The sequence below is a fragment of the Egretta garzetta genome, unplaced genomic scaffold (assembly GCF_000687185.1).
Source record: "Egretta garzetta isolate BGI_Z169 unplaced genomic scaffold, ASM68718v1 scaffold828, whole genome shotgun sequence".
NCBI classification, from domain to species: Eukaryota; Metazoa; Chordata; class Aves; order Pelecaniformes; family Ardeidae; genus Egretta; species Egretta garzetta.
Genome location: NW_009260636.1, coordinates 367,828 through 387,604, shown reverse-complemented (window position 1 = coordinate 387,604; position 19,777 = coordinate 367,828). Strand labels below are relative to the sequence as shown.

The 19,777-nt window shown below is 40.7% G+C and overlaps 1 protein-coding gene across 7 annotated transcripts in view; it reads right to left on the bottom strand.

Annotated features, from left to right (window-relative positions):
• NUMB (NUMB endocytic adaptor protein) overlaps window positions 1-19,777 on the bottom strand; it is an 89,538-nt gene that overhangs the window by 2,855 nt on the left and 66,906 nt on the right. For 5 of the 7 annotated variants that reach the window (XM_009645549.2, XM_035900960.1, XM_035900958.1 and 2 more), the window contains 5 exons: window positions 9,887-9,961; window positions 7,919-8,059; window positions 6,206-6,407; window positions 3,679-3,981; window positions 1,710-1,859 (listed from right to left, as the gene is read on the bottom strand). In XM_009645549.2, coding sequence (XP_009643844.1) covers window positions 1,710-1,859; window positions 3,679-3,981; window positions 6,206-6,407; window positions 7,919-8,059; window positions 9,887-9,961 — 871 coding nt within the window. Of the gene's footprint in view, window positions 1-704; window positions 849-1,709; window positions 1,860-3,678; window positions 3,982-6,205; window positions 6,408-7,918; window positions 8,060-9,886; window positions 9,962-15,448; window positions 15,527-19,777 lie in introns of all 7 variants that reach the window. The other 2 variants (XM_035900964.1, XM_035900961.1) reach the window with 2 other exon arrangements.

The following is a 19,777-nucleotide window of genomic DNA, read 5'->3' as shown; positions in this document are numbered from 1 at the left end:
AGAAGGGCAACGGGGAATGCTAGAGAATGCCATTGAAAGATCAAGTTTACTGTTGTTTCTACAGTGGGAACTGTTGGAGGCAGAGCTCAGGGACTCTCTCTTGTGGGGGAAGGCTTACTGAAAATGGGTCTGGTACTCTTCCAAGGCCAGGTAGAACCTACTCTTTCACTAGCAAAGTTTCTCTCTGAGTTGAGCTTGCACCAGGAAATGATGTAGCCTTCTGGCATACGTGTCCACATGGGCGACAGCCATTTAATGCACCACCTCACACTGTATAAAACTATAGACAAGGACTTGCGGGACAGACTAAGTTGTTAAACAGAAGAAATGAACCTCTGAAGCCTTTAAGCAACACACTTAATCTCTCCTTAGGTATGTTTGTTAGTGGAAAAACACACAAAAATTATTTTGGATACACATCCAGATTCTTTCCTCTTCATCCCCAAACACTATTTCATTACTTCCTTTTTAAGCACTGGGTTTTCTAAAATGCTGCCAAAATAAGAATCAGTCCAGCTTATAGACCCAGAACCAGTGAGTTCATCGCTTCCCTCCATCCACTCGTGCAACAGGCTACTACTTCCGGCTTTTGTTCGTGTTCCTTCCCCTTGCCGTTAAGTGGCATCAACAATTGTCTCAAGGGCTCAATCATCCTCATGATCCAAGTTCTCATAGTAACACACCGGCTCTACTTCCAATCTTACCAGCGACCACGGCTGCAGCTCCAGTATTAGCAGCAGGAGCATGAGCCCAAGGATTGGTTTCACGCACTGGCATAGCTGTGGACACTACAGCAGCTTGGGATGGTTTAGCAGCAAGCACACAGAAGGCAGAGGCAGTGCCATTAACTAAAATGGGAGCAGACAACATCAGTGCAATTAATTCATGCAAGGCATGCATGTGACTGGAATATTAGTGGGCCATGTCATATCTATCAACATACAACAATTTTAGACACTTCCACATGACAGCAGTTTGCGTAAATTAGCCAAATGGGACTGACAGTCGATAAAGCTACCAAGTTCCATCTCACCAAGCCAACGCTCGTTAACAGAATTGTGGGATGGTGGATTTTCATGTATTCGATGAGACTTTGAGTTCTGATGGCCAACTGAAGTTAAATTTGTTGGGTTTAGAAGGAAGAGATATGGCTCACCAGAAGTTACTGTATGACTAATTTTAGATTCTAAAGAAGAACAGATTTTAGATGCAAAGTAACAATAACTACATTTAACAAGGAGAGGCTCTTTTTTTCACAAAACTTGTATAAAAGCCTATCGGTGAAATGAAGATTAGAGGCTGCTATGACTTCTACAGTTGGCATCTCTCCACAACTTATCTAAGAGTTTGTGTGAAAAACAGTAATCATGTGGTGGCACAAAATCTCTTCTGCTGTGGGATGTGGTCGCTGTGACACACAGTTGGTAACGTTTCTGCAGTTCGGGAGGCGGAATGTTAAAATAGCCATTTCCTCAAAGCCAGTCCCTTTTACAGGTAACTATCATGTGGTAGGTGCATGAACTTTTTTTTGTTAAAAACAAAAACACAGAAAAACTAAACAGACAAGATGAATAAAGCAGGATGCATTCCCCCAAAATACTGACAACAGGACTTGCACGAGAAACTAATACCGTGTGTTACTGGAAAGCAACCTTATGTGCATTCCAGCCTCATCCAGCATGACCACAGCACACAAAGAAATCACAAACCTTGAAAGGCAGGAGACTGCGGGGCGACTACTGTCACTGGTTTTGTCATGGGAGCCGAAGAGAAAGGATCTTCTGATGGTGTGCTGAAAGCACTGGTGATCTGAGAGCACAGGGCACTAATGCTGTCCGTTTCCCCTTCTACCTCAGGGACTAAAATGTAAACAAAATCCATTAAATATGAAGTTTAAAGGATACAGAAACAATTTACAAACACCAATGTGAAACTGAAATGTATTTAGTTCCCTTAGGTCCTAGATGTTCCTGCTACTGATTTGCATGACAGCTTTTTTTTAAATTAGTGTTGAAGACCTGACCTGAAATAGAATACCACATTAGCGTATTTTGTGACTAAGGCAAGAGGGTAAGGAGATTGGCATTCCAGATTTAAAGTCCGTTATTACGGCCTCTCTGTGTTAATGCAAGAGGATGTTCATTTCAAAAAATAAAAGGGTTTTCTATAGCCTTAGTAGAGATCTAAATCCTTCAGTATTAAAGTGCTAAACATATCAAGGATTTGGCACTAAGATTTGGCACTCTGTGAAATGAAAATACTCATGATAGATTTAAGTGTTCCAAAAACATACTTCCACAGTAACTAGATGAAGTTTAAACGTGCTGACAGCAACGCACCGTGGCAAGTTAAGTCTGGAGTTAGAACCTTGATTGCTCCAGTTCAGCAGCAGCTGAAATCCCTAGCTCCTGCAGTAGGATTATGAAAAGCAAAAAGCTGAATGCTCAAATAAAATGGACACTCGGTTTTAAACCAAGTACCAGCATAATGTGGATGAAGTAACATCTGGAGTAAAACTGCCGACTTCCCAGATGTTCCCATTATTACTGATGGCACTGCTTTTCAAGAGTACTGATCATCAGTCCGTCCTTGCACAGAACTGAAATGAGCAGGCATAATTAAGCACAAATAATATAAAAACCCGTAAGAGATCTGGACACAACATGCACCGTATCTAAAATTCAGGGGGAGGCATGCCCACAAATGGATTCTTTGATGGATATTCCGGTACAGCGCATGTGGTGTGACAGTAAGCAGCAGTGGCAGCGGCATACGTGGGAACATGCACCAGAAATGTTCCGAATCATGAAGAACTCGGACTCTGTGCGCTCAGTGAGTACCATGAGCAAGCAGCGCACTATTACTGTAAAACTGATAAACTCAGTGCTGGTCTTAAAGCACAGGTCACCAAATAAGGATTATAAGAGAAGTCAGACTAGGTTATTTTTGTTGGTTTTGCCTTTGCCATGATAATTTTTACTTTAAAGCTTAGAACCCTAAAACTAGCTCTGTTGCCAAGTGAGAGTACAGCTGGCCTGCAGGATAACCTGGCTAAGGGGATTCTAGGACATGATGCCGGGTACCGAGCACCCCGGGCGTTTATGTTGGGATGACTCTAGAAAACCCCACTACCATCATGTGAAAACTGTACCACGCATTACGGATACAGCCAGCTGTACCACCTACAACAGCAAAGTTTCTTTTGATGCAAGGTGCAAAGCCAATTCGTTGCTCTCAGAAAGAAGAATTCAGACAGGTAGAAGGACAGACTGCAGAAAAGCATCACATGATCCCATGACAAGTGGTTAAGGACTTGAAGGGATTTGTCTCTCAAGATGCCCTGGCATTAAGTGGAGGAACTGGTTCGGTGACTCAGGGGGAAGAGCCAGCACCTACTAATTCACCAACACCCATTCCTGGAGCACTTCAAGCCGTGCTCCCACATTTCTAATCACTTTCTGAACTGTTTGTCTTCTGCATGCGAATACTGCATTTGAAATTCTTGCCTATACCCAAACCAGAAGTTTTCTGATGTGGTGATGTTTGTTCATGAGAAATGATCCACATGAGGCAGGAAGGAGGATTTACCAGAAAATAAGGAGTTATTTGAAGCCACAGAGAAGGAAAGGAGGAAGAGACAGTTTAAGGTAATGCTTCACTGGAACCATTTGGTTTTACCTGAGTTTTTCACAGGGAAATCGGTCTTCCTTTGCACTGTTGAAGGCAGCTCATTTATTCGCAAAGACAACTGGCGTTTAAAAGGAGACATCTTTTGGCTAAGGGCAGGGAAGCCTCTGAAAGACCCTTGCCTGGCAAGCTGTTCTATAGGGGCATGCCTCCGTGGGATAGCGTGGGGATTGCTCATTTCTTTATCCAGAGAGGCAGCAACTTCAGCAGTAGGAGAGGTTGGTGAGCCAGAGGAGGGGGCAGTATTGTTTGGTGCAGCACCTGGTGCTACTGTTTTCACTTCTGTTTCAACTGCTGGAGGAAACAGGGTGAGGTTAGAAGAGTAAAGCAAAGTAGTGTTAGACTGCCTGCCCCTACTCCCATTTGTTTTGAAAAGATAAATGGCAGGAATTTGCGTAACTAGTACTCTCCCAAACGAGCTTCTAATACCACAGCAGAAAAATCATTTCCGTATACCGTCATTGCCTTCACCGTGTCATTTTACATACCTCCAGTCTCCAAAGGCTAGCCACTTCACAGAAATGATGGCCTTATATATGTATTCTTTCTGGCTATTCCTGAGACCCCCAGCTCTAGAAATACTCGCAATTCATTTATGATTAAGACTGAAAAGTGTATTGCATGTTTGAGACCTTTACTTTGCTTCACACAGAACTATTACTACAAAGTGTGTTGTGTGACTTAAGGTGGTGTAGCTCAGCAGCAGCAGGGAACAGAACCCAGCTCCAGGACCTTGTTTTAAAAGCCACCCTCCTATAGCTCTGGAGAAGCAGCAGCAGCAGCCAAAGACACTGCACAAGCTCCAGCAGGCCAAAGGCAGCGGCGGCAGCAGCAGCACTTCACAGGTGAGGCTGCGTTCAGCGCTCGGGCTGCAGCTCCCCCAGGAAATACTTTACAGACAGGCGGAAGCGTGCTGCAAGGTAGATCCAGCCTCCGAGCTGACAGGCCTTGCTAACACCAGGCACGTTCACAGTGAGCTCCTGTGTCACGTCTTTAACTGAATTTAGCTGTAATGTTACCACCCAATCGCGAGTTAGTTGCGCTGGAAGCTCCTCCAACTTAAAGTCAGCTGCTTCGTTTTGCAGGGGTTTGCATAGCACCAGAGTGCTTCTGTCAACCAGGCCTAATGGTAGAAACGTAGGATAAGCCTAGTTTAAAGCATGGCACTTACGATTAGAATAGCAACGGGGATTTTTCCATCTATAGGAAAAAATCCCTCTCTCACTCATTGGCTTTGGAGGCAACAAACACAGCTCATCAACACAGCAGGAGAAGGGGAAATCTCAATATCCTGGTGTGAGCTCTTATTTTACCTATATTGCTTTCCAAACGTTTTAGGAAAACCAATTACTTTTTTTGTCGACACATCAACAGAATAACTAGAAGGCTGGTAAAGAGAGGAGTCACACTAGAGATTTCTGAGGAGCTGGAATGGTAGGAGGAACTAATTACGTTGTCTTGCAAGCTTCAGTACCCATGAGCTGCAGCTGCTCATTCAAGTGAAACTTTTCTAATCAGTCTTTCTTGGAAAGGATTTCACACACCTTCATTGAGTCAAGACTTTGACTCATGCCCTCAAGTAACAAAGGCCTTGTGTTTAAGCTTCATTTAGCACATTCTAAAACTAACGTATGGGAACAAGCAGATGGATGATGGAAACGAAGATTAAAGTTTTGCAATCGAGTGGCAGCACAAACCTTGCTGTGGAACCCTCTGATACAAAAGTTCAGCTCCACGGTGAAGAGGGCTATGAACAATATTTATAATACTTATTTTTTGTTAGCTGCAGAACGCCACTATTTGTAATAAAACTTGAGTAAGAAGTTCTACTTTCGCTTGAATTTCAGAGCACTTAAGATGTCCTTTTAAACAGCTAAGAAGTAAAAACTAACTCCTCTCAAATCAGTTAGTTACTAGTTTTGAACGTAGTTAACAGTGCAACAGTTATGTGTTTTATGAGGAAGGGGTGGTTGTTTTGGTTTGGTTTCTTTAGAAAGCACACAGTGATTGATCTGTTCTTCCCTCATGCAATATAACTCTATACATACACTTTGTAACCTGCCTTAAAAATCAAAATAAAAATACATTATTTTCTAAGAAAACTGCATATCAATTTCTTGTTCATTTACCATAAGCTTTAGACTACAAAAAATTATTACTTCATGTCTGGCAAACTTGTTACATATTTGTAACATTTCTCTAATAAGGCCTTTCAGTATGGTACCTAGGGTGTTCTCTGCCACAAAGCAAGGCTGACAAAACAAAGCAGGGCCAGCTTTCACGTATGAAGCCGCTTGTACTGTTTCTAGAGGAGATGTGGGAAAATGTGCTATGAGTGAATCTGGGAGCATTCTTCATCTTGCAAAGTGACAAGCGTCTGGGAGTATGATTTGTACATAATAAGGGTCAAGAGAGGGAATGCTGCAAGGACACTAAGCCTCGATCCTTGCACAGGCTCCAATTCACTTCAGTGCTGGTTTCGCTCGCTATGGATGATCGTTTAAATTGCATCCCGTACCTTTAGCATCCGGCATCTGTCTCATAATTTCCTCTCTCTCTGCTTGTTCAGTAGCTGTAGTGACCCTGAATGACCCCTCTCTAGTGAATGTGGTTCTGCTGGCATCGAAGGTGGCAGTCACTCCACACTCCTTCTCCCGCTTCTGCTTTCGCTCCAGGCATGCTGCAAATGCACAGCCCACGGCATGACTCAACCTTTCCCCCTGTACAAGACAACATTGCATCATACAGTAACTGGAACAGAAACATACACGTGCTTCAAGCATTGTGAAGTGCTAACCTGCCTTTACAAGAGGAATCTAATTAAGGCATTAAAGAGAACTACTGTAATTGGCCACCTTTTGTATGGCTCTAAAATTAAACCTGGTACATAAAGACTCCTGACTACTAACGCACAAGCAGCGTTCAAGAAGGCCACCCAGAAATGAAAGAGATTGTCGGATAAATCTGTTCAGTTCAACCAGGTTGCCAGTGCGATAACGTGCCTGCACTGATCCCTCGCCTCTGGATACAGCTGTGCACAAAGAAACTCTGCTGAAGCCGTCTTAAGGAGGCGTAAGTCCCGAAGGACAAGTAAAAGTGCTATTCTCAGATGGAGAAAGTTTGCAGAGAGCTCAGGGAGACACTACCATTGTGTGCAAGCGTGAAACTTAATAAGTACCGTGGTGACTACTTACACCTCTTAATGGCCCTGACCAAATGCACAAGTTAGTATTAAGAATGCCTTCTGAAAAGCACTTCCATTATTAACCAGTGAGGTCAAAAGGGTCGACTATCCAGTAACTGCAATAAGGAAAAGACATTCAAGTGGGAGGAAGTCCAGCAACCCAGCTGATACGGCAGCTACAGTTGAGTCAGAGGCACTATTACTACCAGCAGTTCAACTCATCGGTTATCGTCAGTAAGTGAATTGACTTGTATTCACAGAGGAAAACAGAAATGCTCCAGCACTAACATAAGTTTAACTAGGAATTTCAAACTTCGTTCTTTCTCTTTAGAGAAAAATGATAAATTGTCACGTACAATTGCTCCGAACACGCAGCTATGTGGAGTTCACGCACTGAATTTGCATGAGGTTTCAGGCGCTTTGTATAATATAGGCAGGATTCAACAAAAAGCAGAAAGAAGAAAAGGCTGGGTCAGGGAATTAAGTAACTTACTGAAGTCTACACAGCAAGAGACTGATGGAGGTAACTTACTTTCAAACCTTCTACTGGTAAAATCTCTATCCCTTAGAAGCAAACAGGATGCTAGTTTAACTCCGTTTAGCTCCATCCCCTAACATTCAGATGACTTTCCATTCAGGATAACATTCGCATACAAGAGGCTGCATTCATAACCAGTCTGTATTTACTCACTATGATTTTATCCTGGAAAAAACTGTCATTGCTGTTTCAGTTTTTGGCTGTATACATTTTCAGATGAGAGCATCTTCTGTCTATTTTTAGAAGAGTAGTTCCCTTCTGCTAGAGATATGAGGCTGACTGCATTCCTTTTACACACATGCTGGGCACCGTTTCTCTCCACAAGATGACACCACAGAGGGATGGCAAGTAATTCAGATACAAAGAATTAGAACTAAATAATTTTCAAGGACTAAGTAATATTTTAGCTGAAGTCAAAACATACTGCAGTATTCTAAGCAGTTAATTTTTCCGAGTGTAACTTCCAGCTAGAAGCTGGAAAAGTTGGATGCACACCATATTAAACTTACCGTGTCCTTGACAGCCATAAAGCAGTGGCATATCCATCGTCTCGTTGTGCCATCTCGACAGATGTATGAGAACGCCCGGTCAAAGTTCCTGTCCGGTGCGCAGAAAGAAACCTTCTCTATTGTCTGATCAACTATAAGGTCCTAGAGGGAAAAAATCCCCCCCCACACACAATAAAAGAAATGTGAGGAAATACGGAGACACACTTGAAAGGTCATTTGCAGTGTTAACTGCAGGAAGGTGAGTTATACTAAAAAGAGTGGCTATAATTATCTGTCAATGAATTCACCATTCCCAGCATGAAACAAAAAGGACAGATGACATTTTCCACCAGCCACCTTTGGTAGAAGTGTGCCAAGGCACCACTTAAGAATTGAGGGACCCGAGCAATTCTTAAAATCTCTCCTATAGACTATGGAGCTCACATTTTTGTTTTATTTTATTTTTACAGCAGCTCCAGTAGTCTTGCAATCAAAAAAATCTTTACTGTGGTTAAAACACAGTGCTGAAACTTATGGAAGAGGTCGTCAGGTGTGAAAAGGTCTAGCAGCTGCTACACAAAAAGCTGATCTGGCAATTAGCAGGGATGCAATGGAAAAGCGCCAGCAGCACTGGTAGCATCAAACACCCCTGATTTGTTCCCACAGATTGATGGGAGAGGTGTTTCTGAAATAGAGATCATATAGTTTAAGAACTATGCCATATACATTCATTTTTTTTTTTTCCCCCCAAATTGTTTCTTTTGGTTGGTGGTTTGTACTTGGCACCTGTGCTAATGTGTTCAACCACCAGGAGGCAATAGTATATTCTCTTTTTAAGTCCTATACTTTTAATTACCTCCAGGACCTGCACAACTTATTAAAATTCAATTTTAAAAGATCAGATATATGCAGTAACATTTCTAAAAATAACACATGTATTATTATTAATGAGGCAATCAGTAGACTGAATTCACCTACATCAGTACATTTGTATCAGAAACTGAATCCTTATGAGACAGTAACTTTGGTGCTGTGAACCACGCCGTATGAGCAGCCCTGGAGAAGCCAAGCCACAGAGCAGGTATGTGACAGGCAGTCAGTCTGCAGAGGGATAGGAGTTATCTCTACCTGCTTCTCAGTGGTGGCTTGCAGAAATCATCTTTTAGGTTGTCAAAGTAAGGGTTAAATGACACGAATATAAAACAACTTCATTTCAGACTAATGAGAGTGAAATTGTTGCGATAGCCATGCCATCTTTTAAAATAGCAGGACGCTTATTGAGGTAAGCCTAAAGCTCTTATTTCCAATTGCCTACATCTAGATAAAACCAAGAATTGTTTGCTATTACTTGCACACAGGCGCCTTGGTGGTACATACACCAAGGCAAAACAATCTAGAAGGATGCCACAAATACATTCGTCTTCCAGTTCAGACCAACAGCTTAGACATTAGAATTAGAAATTATCAGATTTGGTACTCAGTTACTATTTAGCTTGAGTCTGAATGTACAACTGCCCTGTTCCATTCACTCTCTTCACCGCGTTTTTAGAAGCTGTCTCTTGTTCATTCAGACCCATTCTAGGATTTGGATGCACTGAAAACTGTATTGATCAACATGCATTTGCCCATGTATTACTATGGCAGCCTTCTGCAGTGGTGCAGAACAAAGTCAAAGGACTCTCCAAGTTCAATGTCAACAGGGAAAAAAAATGGTAGGTTTGGTAAATGTAACAAAACAATACTCCAAGCTTGTGCTACCTGCCACACTTTATGAAATGTGTCTTGAGAGTAGTATAGAATTAAGTGGGGGGAAAAAAAACATTTAGCAGGTATACATATGTGTACAAAGCAACAAGTGATTAATTATATACTTCAGTATTCTTTTCAAATACCAACATTTGCATTAACATAAGGATTGGCGTCCATTTAAAGTTATAGCATATACATTATTACAGAGAGATTTAAAAGTTTTGTCCAGGGAAATCTAACCTTTGTTTTCTCATCTACAACTCTGAGTCCATCCGCCGAAACCCACAGGACTGCTTTAACGGCTTTCTTCCCAGACTTTCAAAAAAAGGAAAAAAAAAAAGAAAGAAAGAAAGAAAAAAAAAATAGTTTTATGCCAACAGCATCAGACTACCACCCGCTTCCCCTTTCCAAGAACCATAACATTAAAGTGTAGATGAAGTCCATGGTCAGTAGGGTGCCCAAAGCCAGAGACTCAATCCAAGTTGCAAAACATTCAGAGAACCAAGCCAAAGCCAGTATTTCAGAAACAGCACATCGTGGGGATGGGGAGAGGGCACAGGACGGGTGGAGGCATAAATAGGGTGTACGTCCACTGACAGTAAAGAATTCAAGACTGACCAAGTGGGTGAAGAATTCCACTGAAGAGTCAGAAAACACTAATTCATAAGGAGTTACACCACAGGTAGCTTCTTTAGCACAAGTTTAAACACAGGAAAATTCTTACCTGATATTTCCACCAGCCCTACCCTCTGCCCCAATAGCCGCATGGCAGAATCATGGCATCGCCTTAAACCAGTGTTAAAAGCACCCAAAAATCATCAGTTACTCTGTTATGAGCTTAACGCTAAGTTCAATCATCCAAACATCTCTCACTAATTTACAGAGAGCCAAATGTCACGTCTTGGAAGAGAAGTAGAAAAATAGATTTCTTAACCATTTGGTGTGTATCTGGAAAAAGCAATGGTGTGTGGCAGGCTGATGCGGCGGCGGAGCGGCCTGGCTTCTACCCAAGCTCTGACTGTGGGAACTTTCGGCTGCCGCAAGCTGAGGGTAAGTAGAAGTGGGAAACACAGGAAGGCTCCAGGAGCCATTTAAACTATGGATTCTTTCTAGGCTGTTTACTTTTTAAGGGAAAGTTACAGAAAACAGTATAAACACTTGACACAATATTCTTCTGAAATTAATTCACTGAACAGAAAATAGGCACAAGATGTCAACATAATTTTACTGGTTGTTACGGAGAACTGCTACTAGGAAAATAAGTTGGTTTTTTTTTATGTGTTATTTTAATTCACAAGCCCCATACTTTAAGCCAGCAAAAATTGCCATTTTTTTAAATAGTTTATTGCAGATGTATACCATTTATATTTATATTTATATGGCAAGTAATGGAGCAAGGACACATTCTGGCATAAACTACCACATGTTCCAAGTCTACAACACCAATTTTAACACTCTAAGGATGAAGTATCTTGGAGTAAAAAAAAAAAGTCTGCTGTTAATATCACATTGGTTTCATTCTCAGAGAAAGCAGCAAGTGTGAAGAAAACGGGCCTGGCAGAACTTCTGTTTGGTTTTGGGGAGGAACTATCTGTCCCCATTTCGGAAGCAGCAATGACAACCCGAGCATTTTCAAAAAGCTTGGTGAGAACAGAGAATGGCACCAACTTGTTTGGAAGAGTGATTAAAAGAGAAAAAGAGAGAAAATAAGCACAGCATGAAAAGCAAGCTACGGAGAAGTGCTTGCAGAAGCAAGTTTCCAAATGTCCACCCAGCCTGCTGGATACTCCGGAGAAGATTTAAAGTAAAACTCTCAGCTTCCGGAATGCCTAATGGAAAGAGTATGATTCACAAAGGAAGATAAACTTAAATTTACCACCATGTGCGTTAAAAAATATTGCAGCATTTAAAAGTCACCTCTAATTTTTGGTCTTAAAAGGCAGTAAATTTTGATACCCACAAAATATAATCTGTATTTTCAACGCTCAGCTAGCTTCCACAGCCTAAAAGTCCCTATCAATCCCAAAACCAAATGGTTTGTAGAGGTCTGTCTCTTCAAACCGTTTTAAAAAGGAGTATCAGTTTCTTATAAGCCATTAATAGTCTTAAAATCTTTATTTCAAGCAAATACAAACAATCAAGAGAGGACAATGCCTGCAGGTAACTGGTTTAGATTACCATCGTTAGAAACTGAGATACACGTCTGCCCAGCAAACAACAAAAACCTTCTTTCTGCAGAAATAGCGAACAGTTTGTGTTAAACAAATCAAGTTTAACTGAGCTGGGTACTTCATAAAACAATACTGATCTTCAGCAGAGCTGCTCCTCACCTGCTATTTTACCAAATAAGGATTTAGAAATAGCTAAGAAATGGAACTTCATGTTTCTCAGAATAAAAGGAAAAGGCCAAAGGGTTGTTTAAGTCCTCTTCTCCCACTGGAAACATAAGGTTCCTCATGCAAGATAGCCAAACAAGGGTTTGCTACACTAAAAGAAAAAGAAAACATACTTTTATCCCCCAATTCCTTCTTCTAGATTTATGGTGGATGCAGTGCTTAGAAGGGGTAAGTCCTTACAGTCTACATCCGAAACCCACAGCTACTACTTTTGGGCAACATATGATTTCCCATCCACTGAATCCTCAGCTTATCTGGGTCTACAAGTGATATATGAAGGAAGATACTTCTCTAAATCATACTTACATTGGCTATACGAACCAAAGTACTACCCTGTTATGGGTGGGATATTGCCAAGTGTTTCGTGATTAGAGAGTGTTTGCACTCCTGGCACACGCCGGACAGAGATCAGACCAGGTGCAAGATACCGCGTGCGCGTAGGAAGTGAACTCCAACGCGGAATCGCAGCGTGTGTAATAACCACTGACAGGTATAGGTGACTCCAAAAAGAAGTATTTAAAGCAAATGGCCAATATCCACTGGAACAGTGTGGTCTTAAATGTTGCTACCAAGGGACTCATCTAGACATCCGTATCGGCAGCTTGTCTTCATATTCAAGAGCTTTTGGATGACAGCACTGCTGGAGGAGAGCCACGTGTGGCACCGACTCCCAGGAGCCTGATCTGTCAGTGCTGAGTCAGCCCCGATAGAAACCTCACTGCTCAGCACTTCTCCGGAGGTCTGTAGTCTGCTCCAATACGAGATTTGTTATCTGGACTAATTTCAGAGTCCTCAGAGGGCTCCAGGAGGGAGGGCGAGGCATTCGTCCTAACAGACAACGAGGCCTGAAGACAAAGCAGGACCACCGTGGGCTGGGCACAAGGGAAACCTTTCCAGCAGATATGGGCATCCAGGAAAAAACAAAAAAAACCCCTCAAAAAACCCAAACAACCCCCCAAAACAACGGACTAAATCTAAAATGCCCATTTCCTAATCAGCAGTGCAGGTCGTGACAATTTAACTGTTAGAAATGATAGGAACATGGAGATAAGTAGCAGCTATATTGTAAGCTGGAAAACAAAGTTTTAAAGATACCAGAGCAGAATTAAAGTTGCCCAATAATGCATTTTTTACATACTTCTAAATTGTTTCTAGTCTTTCTGCCTATTTTATTGTGTCCCTGGGACTAAGAAACAGCTGTGAGCCGTATCTGGAGCCTGAGGTATATAAAAAGAAAATTTTTCATTTCAGACTCTGTATAAAATATTGTGTGACGAGAAATACACACGCTCAGTAGAAGCTAAACATGAGAAAGATCGCCAAATCTGTACTAGTATTCCTTACCACAGAAAAGCTTTAGTTTTAAAATGCAAAGAGCTGTCTAAAAAGGCAGTTGATTCGGTTACATTGCAAATGCTACACAAAATAAAACTGCAGAAGTCTAACCTGGAGCGATCACCAGACTCTCATTTTGTTTAAAGCTGAAAAGAGAGTATTTTCAATACTAAACACTGGAACATTTCTGGACACAAATCCGTCAGATTTACCTTTTAGGGGGAGAAAATATGGACAGAGAAGAAGCAAACCTGTCTAGACTGACTTTTTGAAATCTGGTAGGGCATTTTAAGCAGCTCTGCAGTTTGGAATATTATATTAATCCCAATGTAAGGCATCTGCAGAGAAATTCTAGATGAGACAGCCGAAAGATATTGGAGTTATTAGTATTTCTCAAATATTAATAAGAACAGCTGTCCCTTTTTTTGCAGTTTTCCCCCTAGATTTGGCCTACTATTGCAGGCCAAAGCTGTAACAAAAGCACTGCCATACGGACACTGGGGGGATATCTAAACCCTATGGACGAAGTGGTTTCAGTGTTAACGGGCTGAAGTAGCAGTAGGTCCCTCTTTGGCAAAATATTGTAATAAAAGGCAAAGCAAAGCTACAAGGCTGTGGCAAATACTGGACTTCATAAAAAGTTACCAAGGTGTAACAGGGAAGCTGGCTTATTTAATAGGTAACAAAGTCAAAGACAGATTTTTAAGTGCTATGCAAAGCTCTGCCCTTTTACATCTTTACTTTCTTATGTATCCTAACAAAAGTTAATACCGGCAAGCAGAAAGAAATCTAACATATCTGATCAGGTTGAGGTGGGGGGTTTTCTGTTTGCTTCTTTTAAACAAATTGAAAGTAGTAGTTAGCATTTTTGATTGTAGAGCAAACAGCATGTTTTCACTCCAGTCTTTGTGATTCCAGCTCTTAAATTTTGTTAGCACGTAGGAATGATCTCATTAATCTGACAGATCTCCCACCTACGGTATTTTGGCCCTTCGTTATCACTACACTTTAGATGTGTGTTTTCCCAGATCAAAGAAAAAAATCTGAACTGGGGAAACAGCTGTCCCTCCATGACACGCACCACTATCCAACTGAAAGGTGAAAAAGGAACAGCTGAAAAAAAATCTTTATTTTCTCCCCAAGCAAAGCCAAAACAAATTTATGACCAGAGAATAATCTGCTCCAAAAAATTTTTGTATGTACGGAAGTTACAAATCTGTTACTTCCTATTTGAGCCAAGATTCATTTTATAACAAGATACTTCAGAAGCCATATTTTAGATGAACTCCGTATGAAAACTAAATTAAAATGATTTACAGGAATTTTAAACGCAGAGGTAGGGAAGAGATGAGAGGTAAAAGCAAGCACGCTTTTTCAGAGGTCCACCAGCACTGCCTTGCGGAGATGCAGACAGCAGGAACAAAACCACCCAACCACCAGCACAGCACATTCTTAGTAAGGACAACGAGTCGCTTCCCTTCACGTCTGAAGACACCATCCTCGTGAAAACAAGAGCAACGACAGAAACAGTAAATTTTTCGTTGACATAGTTGAGTCGCAATTAGAAAGACACAGTACCTGGTCTCATCTTCATATACCTTTGAATGAGGACTGTGCTCAAAAAAGAAAGGTTTAAGAGACAGTATGTGTAGGCACACTGCTTCCTCCCAGCACTAACATGTGGGTCAGCTCATGGTGCCGAGCAGCAGCTGATCATGAAGCACTCACAAGGCACAGACCCCAACTGCTCTGTAGAGGTTTGCCCAGGTGATGTAGGCTGGCACAAGTTTAAGGGTTTAAAAGGACAATCCACTTTTTTTTTTTTTTTCAGGAAGACCAAATCACTTCAGAACACTGGATTTCCGATACAGTCCATACGGATTTAAGTTTCTGTTTTCAGGTTCCTTTTTTAACCATATTCTTTGTTTGATCAACGTATTTCCAAGTCTTGTTTTAGAAGCAAATGTTCTGAAATGGATTAGGGCACACTCAACACCCTGATTTTTATGGCAGTGCTATACCAGGGATGTAACTCCTTATAGTGCAAGCACAAACGAGGCATTAAACTTACTTTTCCAAAGAAGCCTTTGAAGAACTTCCTTTCCTGGAGGAACAGGGGGGACAAGTCGAGCGCTATTACTGTAGGTAGCTAAAATGTCCCAGGGTTTCAAACCAACAAGCACACACAGAATAGGGTTTGGAGGGAAAGGAAGGGGTTTTTAGAGTTATCCATGAGAAGGTGCGACAGGCAAATGTGAAAATAATCCCATGAAAATGCAGATCAAAGGGCACACACAATTCTAACAAGCTGCTGCCCTGAAATTGGTGGAAAGAAGAGAACCTCAGCCCCAATTTCATGCAAAGTGGTTATTTTTTATTTTCACTCTCCCTTGTTTAGTCCCTTTTAGTTAGGTTACAAACCAAACTTGGCAGCAGACATGGGGGTTAAACAGTTAAAATACTGTATGGGCTCTTGTGAAATGCAGTTTTAACTCCAGAATTACAGTCAAATTTGCTCTGTATTGATCACTTTTTCCCAAAGCAAATACTTTGTAAGCTGGAGAAGCACGTATGGCTGATACAAAACAGGGTTGAACACCGCTTCATTTTATTCCGTTTATTTTTTGCTTTGGTTCGCGTGCTACTCTTACGCTTCACATCTTACGCAGTCTTCTCTGAACAGTGAGGAATTTCATCTTACCTTGTGGTACAGCTAAAACACAAATAAGATCCCTTCCTCTTCACTCTCTCTAAAGCCTTCCAAGGCTTTACACAATATTTATACAAATACTAGATATTCGTTCTACAGCTCTGAATTGAGCGGCTGAACAAAACCCCTTTAAAGTCAGCTCAGACAGGGACAGACAGTCAGGCAAAGTGCAGAGATACCAAGAGCTGAACTTCCTAAATTTCTTCAGCCTGGAAGCTATTATACTGATTGCCCAATTCACATTAAGAAAAAGGCAGCACACTATTTTAAGCATATTTGCATGCAGTTTAGTTTACTGGCTTTATTTTGTTACCAGACTGCGAAAAGAAAACTGCAAGATCTGAAGCGCCCTCCTGAGAGAACTCTTCACCAGGCCTGGTGCTCTGCGAGCACAGCCACACGCTGCTCCGCGCTTGAGGGAAGCCGGCACGAGGCGTATCGCTCTTCCCGCTACCCTTTCCAAATTCTTTCGCTCATAAGAAAAACTGTGCCATAGCAGTAATGGGGAGGAGGTGGAGAATTGCAGATGAGACAGAGAGCATCTTTGTCACAGCCCCTGACCCCAAATTAACACCGTGCAATTCCAACATGTTGATCACTGGTAACAATACCGTATTAAAAATATTATTACAAATATCCTGAGGCAGCCTCTCGAGAACCAATTGATAAACAACCTTGTGTTTAAAACAAAGCTATGGTTCTGGCGCAAGCCAACAAAAGCCAGGAAACACAAAGTTACGGAGGGAGCGTCAATCTCGACTTTGCATTTCCTGACTTCTGTTGCTGCGTGCCCCTCTGCCCAACGTCCTTCCACAGAGCTTTTTACCAAGTATCTGTAACATTTATGTCAGCCCAGACACTGTATAAAGAACATTTCTAAGTTCAGTCAGCTGAAAAGCTTAACACTTTTTAGAGGCAGGAACGGCTATGTATTTGGACAGGATATGCTGAACACTAGGAGGGGAACTAATGGATTAATCACAGTGTTGTGTACATAATGAGAAGGGGTTGGATGCTGCTGCCAAGTTGAGCAATGACTATTGCATTACACTAAATAACAGTTTTTTAAAGATAGCAAAAGCTAAAGAGATTCACCAGAAGCTACCTCATTTTTAGGTGATGGTTAATTTTGCTCTCAGCAAAATGCTTGTTAAACAAGATTATTTTTTTTAATAAACTAGAAAAGGTTAATGGAAAAGGCATCATGCAAAATGGGTTTTAAACAACACTAAGTTAATGTAGTTCAGAGATAACTAACGCACGTTTTAAAATATTAAATTATGTCTCTTTACCTGCTAAAACAAGAACATATATTAAAACAAATGCATCATTTAAAACAAAAAGTGGCAAGTTAGAAACCAATACTACACGCTAAGGCTGATTTAAAATCAAAACATGACATGAGAGAGGATAATGCTGTCTTTATATGATGTTCCCATACCTAAGTCAAATACACTTACAGGGCCCTTACAAAAATATTTTCCAGTTGGCGCTAAATATTTTCAATTCGGTGAAATGGTTCTGAAGAAATCATTTAGTGCTTAGTATTCAAATACAATGATCCTACCAGATACGAAATGTATACACAGTTAGTAATACATCTCTACTAATGGAAAAAATGTGAGCTACATTGGTAATATCCTACTGAGGGAAAAACGCAAGCTCCATTGGTAATATAAACCCATGTTCATAACAGACTGATAGCTAAATACATGGGTTTCTGATCTATTAATGAGTCTGCGGTGCCATTTCTTCAGACAGAAAATAGGGACATAACTCAAGTTTGTCTTCATTCATTCTAAACAATATTATAACCTGCACATTAGAGTATTGTTGGCGTGCAATTTCAGAGCTATAAAACTATAACAACAGAATACGGTATGGATGAGGGATTGTCTAGCTTATAGTGGCTTCTTTTATGCAGTTGTCAATTAAACAATGCGTGAATAAAATGCTCACCATCATCTAGTTTCAAGTTCTGAAAGATGCAGTGCTCAAAACCAATTACACCACATTAAACGAGCAGCTAATAAAAAAACCCTGAAAGGTTATTTCCCACAATAAAGAGACAGAAAGATTTGTTTGCATCTTTTCTTTCAAAAAGCAAAGCAGAAATTACACTATTCCTAAAACCAAGATTAACACTGTTCTATATTCTTCTTGACAAATCCCATAAAATGTTTTAAAATCCATTAGTCAAGCTTAAAAAAGAACAGACTTCAGTTCCCCAAAAATTGCCAACTGTTGGAGAACAAGAATTAAGAGAAAAAAAATGTATCTATTACAATAAGTAAAGACAGACAGAAATTTTAGAAGCTGCAAGTATTCAACAATTCTCTCTAAGAGAACCGAACTATTATTTATTGACGGGATTTATAAAACCTACACATCACCTGCAAAGAAAACAGTGAAGATTAAAATAGGCCACGTACATTTTGATGTAGTTTAACCATATGAAAAGTGAAGTCCAGTTTCCTTTAAGCTAGTCTATCAGTTTGAGCACGGCAGCTCAGACCAAGAGAAAGCCCATCAAAATAACCAAGTACTGTGAAAGCAAAAGACTACCAAAAGAACAAAACTGTTTTCTTATCACATTCCTTGCATGCTGAAACATCATCCAGTAGTTTGGCTTTTGCCAATTAAGAGAGCGTATTGTACAGAAAAGAGTTTTCAGTAATAGCAAAGTCCTAAAGAAATGCCCCCAGTTTAAAACCTACATGCTGGGGGTGGGAGGCAAGGGTTGAATCACAGTGAGCAGCTCCTGATGAACCTTGGATGTGATGGAGTCTAGCAACTAAAGCACCCAAAGTAGTCTGAGTAATCTGAATCTTCCTCTTGGGGCCCAATGGGAATTTCACCTCTGCTTCTCAACTTCCAACACTGACAAAGATGACAATGCAAATAGCAATCGTAAGAGATACGCGCTTGTGTCTAATTTATATAGAGATGTCAAAAGCTTCAGACAGCAGAAGAAATCAAAATTATCTGAAGAAAAATGTTGAATTTATGAGAATGGTAAGTTCATGCCATTCACAATTTTGAATAATGACATAGCAAAGAACAGGGAAATGAAATTATTTACTTCCAGAGAATGCACTGTAAGAGTCAGATACCCAAATCTGACGTTTGAATCAGTAATGCGGGTGATCAAGAATCACAATTCTGGAATTATCCAGATTCCAGTAGAAACTGGGTGCTATGCTTTTACTGTCCCACATTATTTATACGCTTAGCTACACTAAAATGGCTTGTGGGCTTAAAGTTCATAAAAAAACCCTAGGAAACAAATACTTCACAGCATACCTCCCTAAAGAAGAGAATGACAGAAGTTGCATGAAGTATAGATACTGCAAGGTTATTTCGCGTGCTAATAGAAAGTATTCTGATAGAACAAAGACTAGAACAAAACAAAAACGGATGCAATTCATTATGTGGTCAGTACTTGCACTTCTAGCTACATAAACTAAATCCATAGAACAAAGAAACTCATTTATATTTTGCGTAGCCCTTTTTAATAAAAATCAATCACCAATCACTGTTGGACTGAATGGGAACAGATGGGATGCGGCTTGAACAGGTTGCTATACATTAGCTGAGAGAGAAAAGAATGAAAAGACTTGATTTTAATCGGAGCACTAAACCAATTCAGAAACTTTACAGCACAACAGAGGGAAGAAAAGATAACTCATA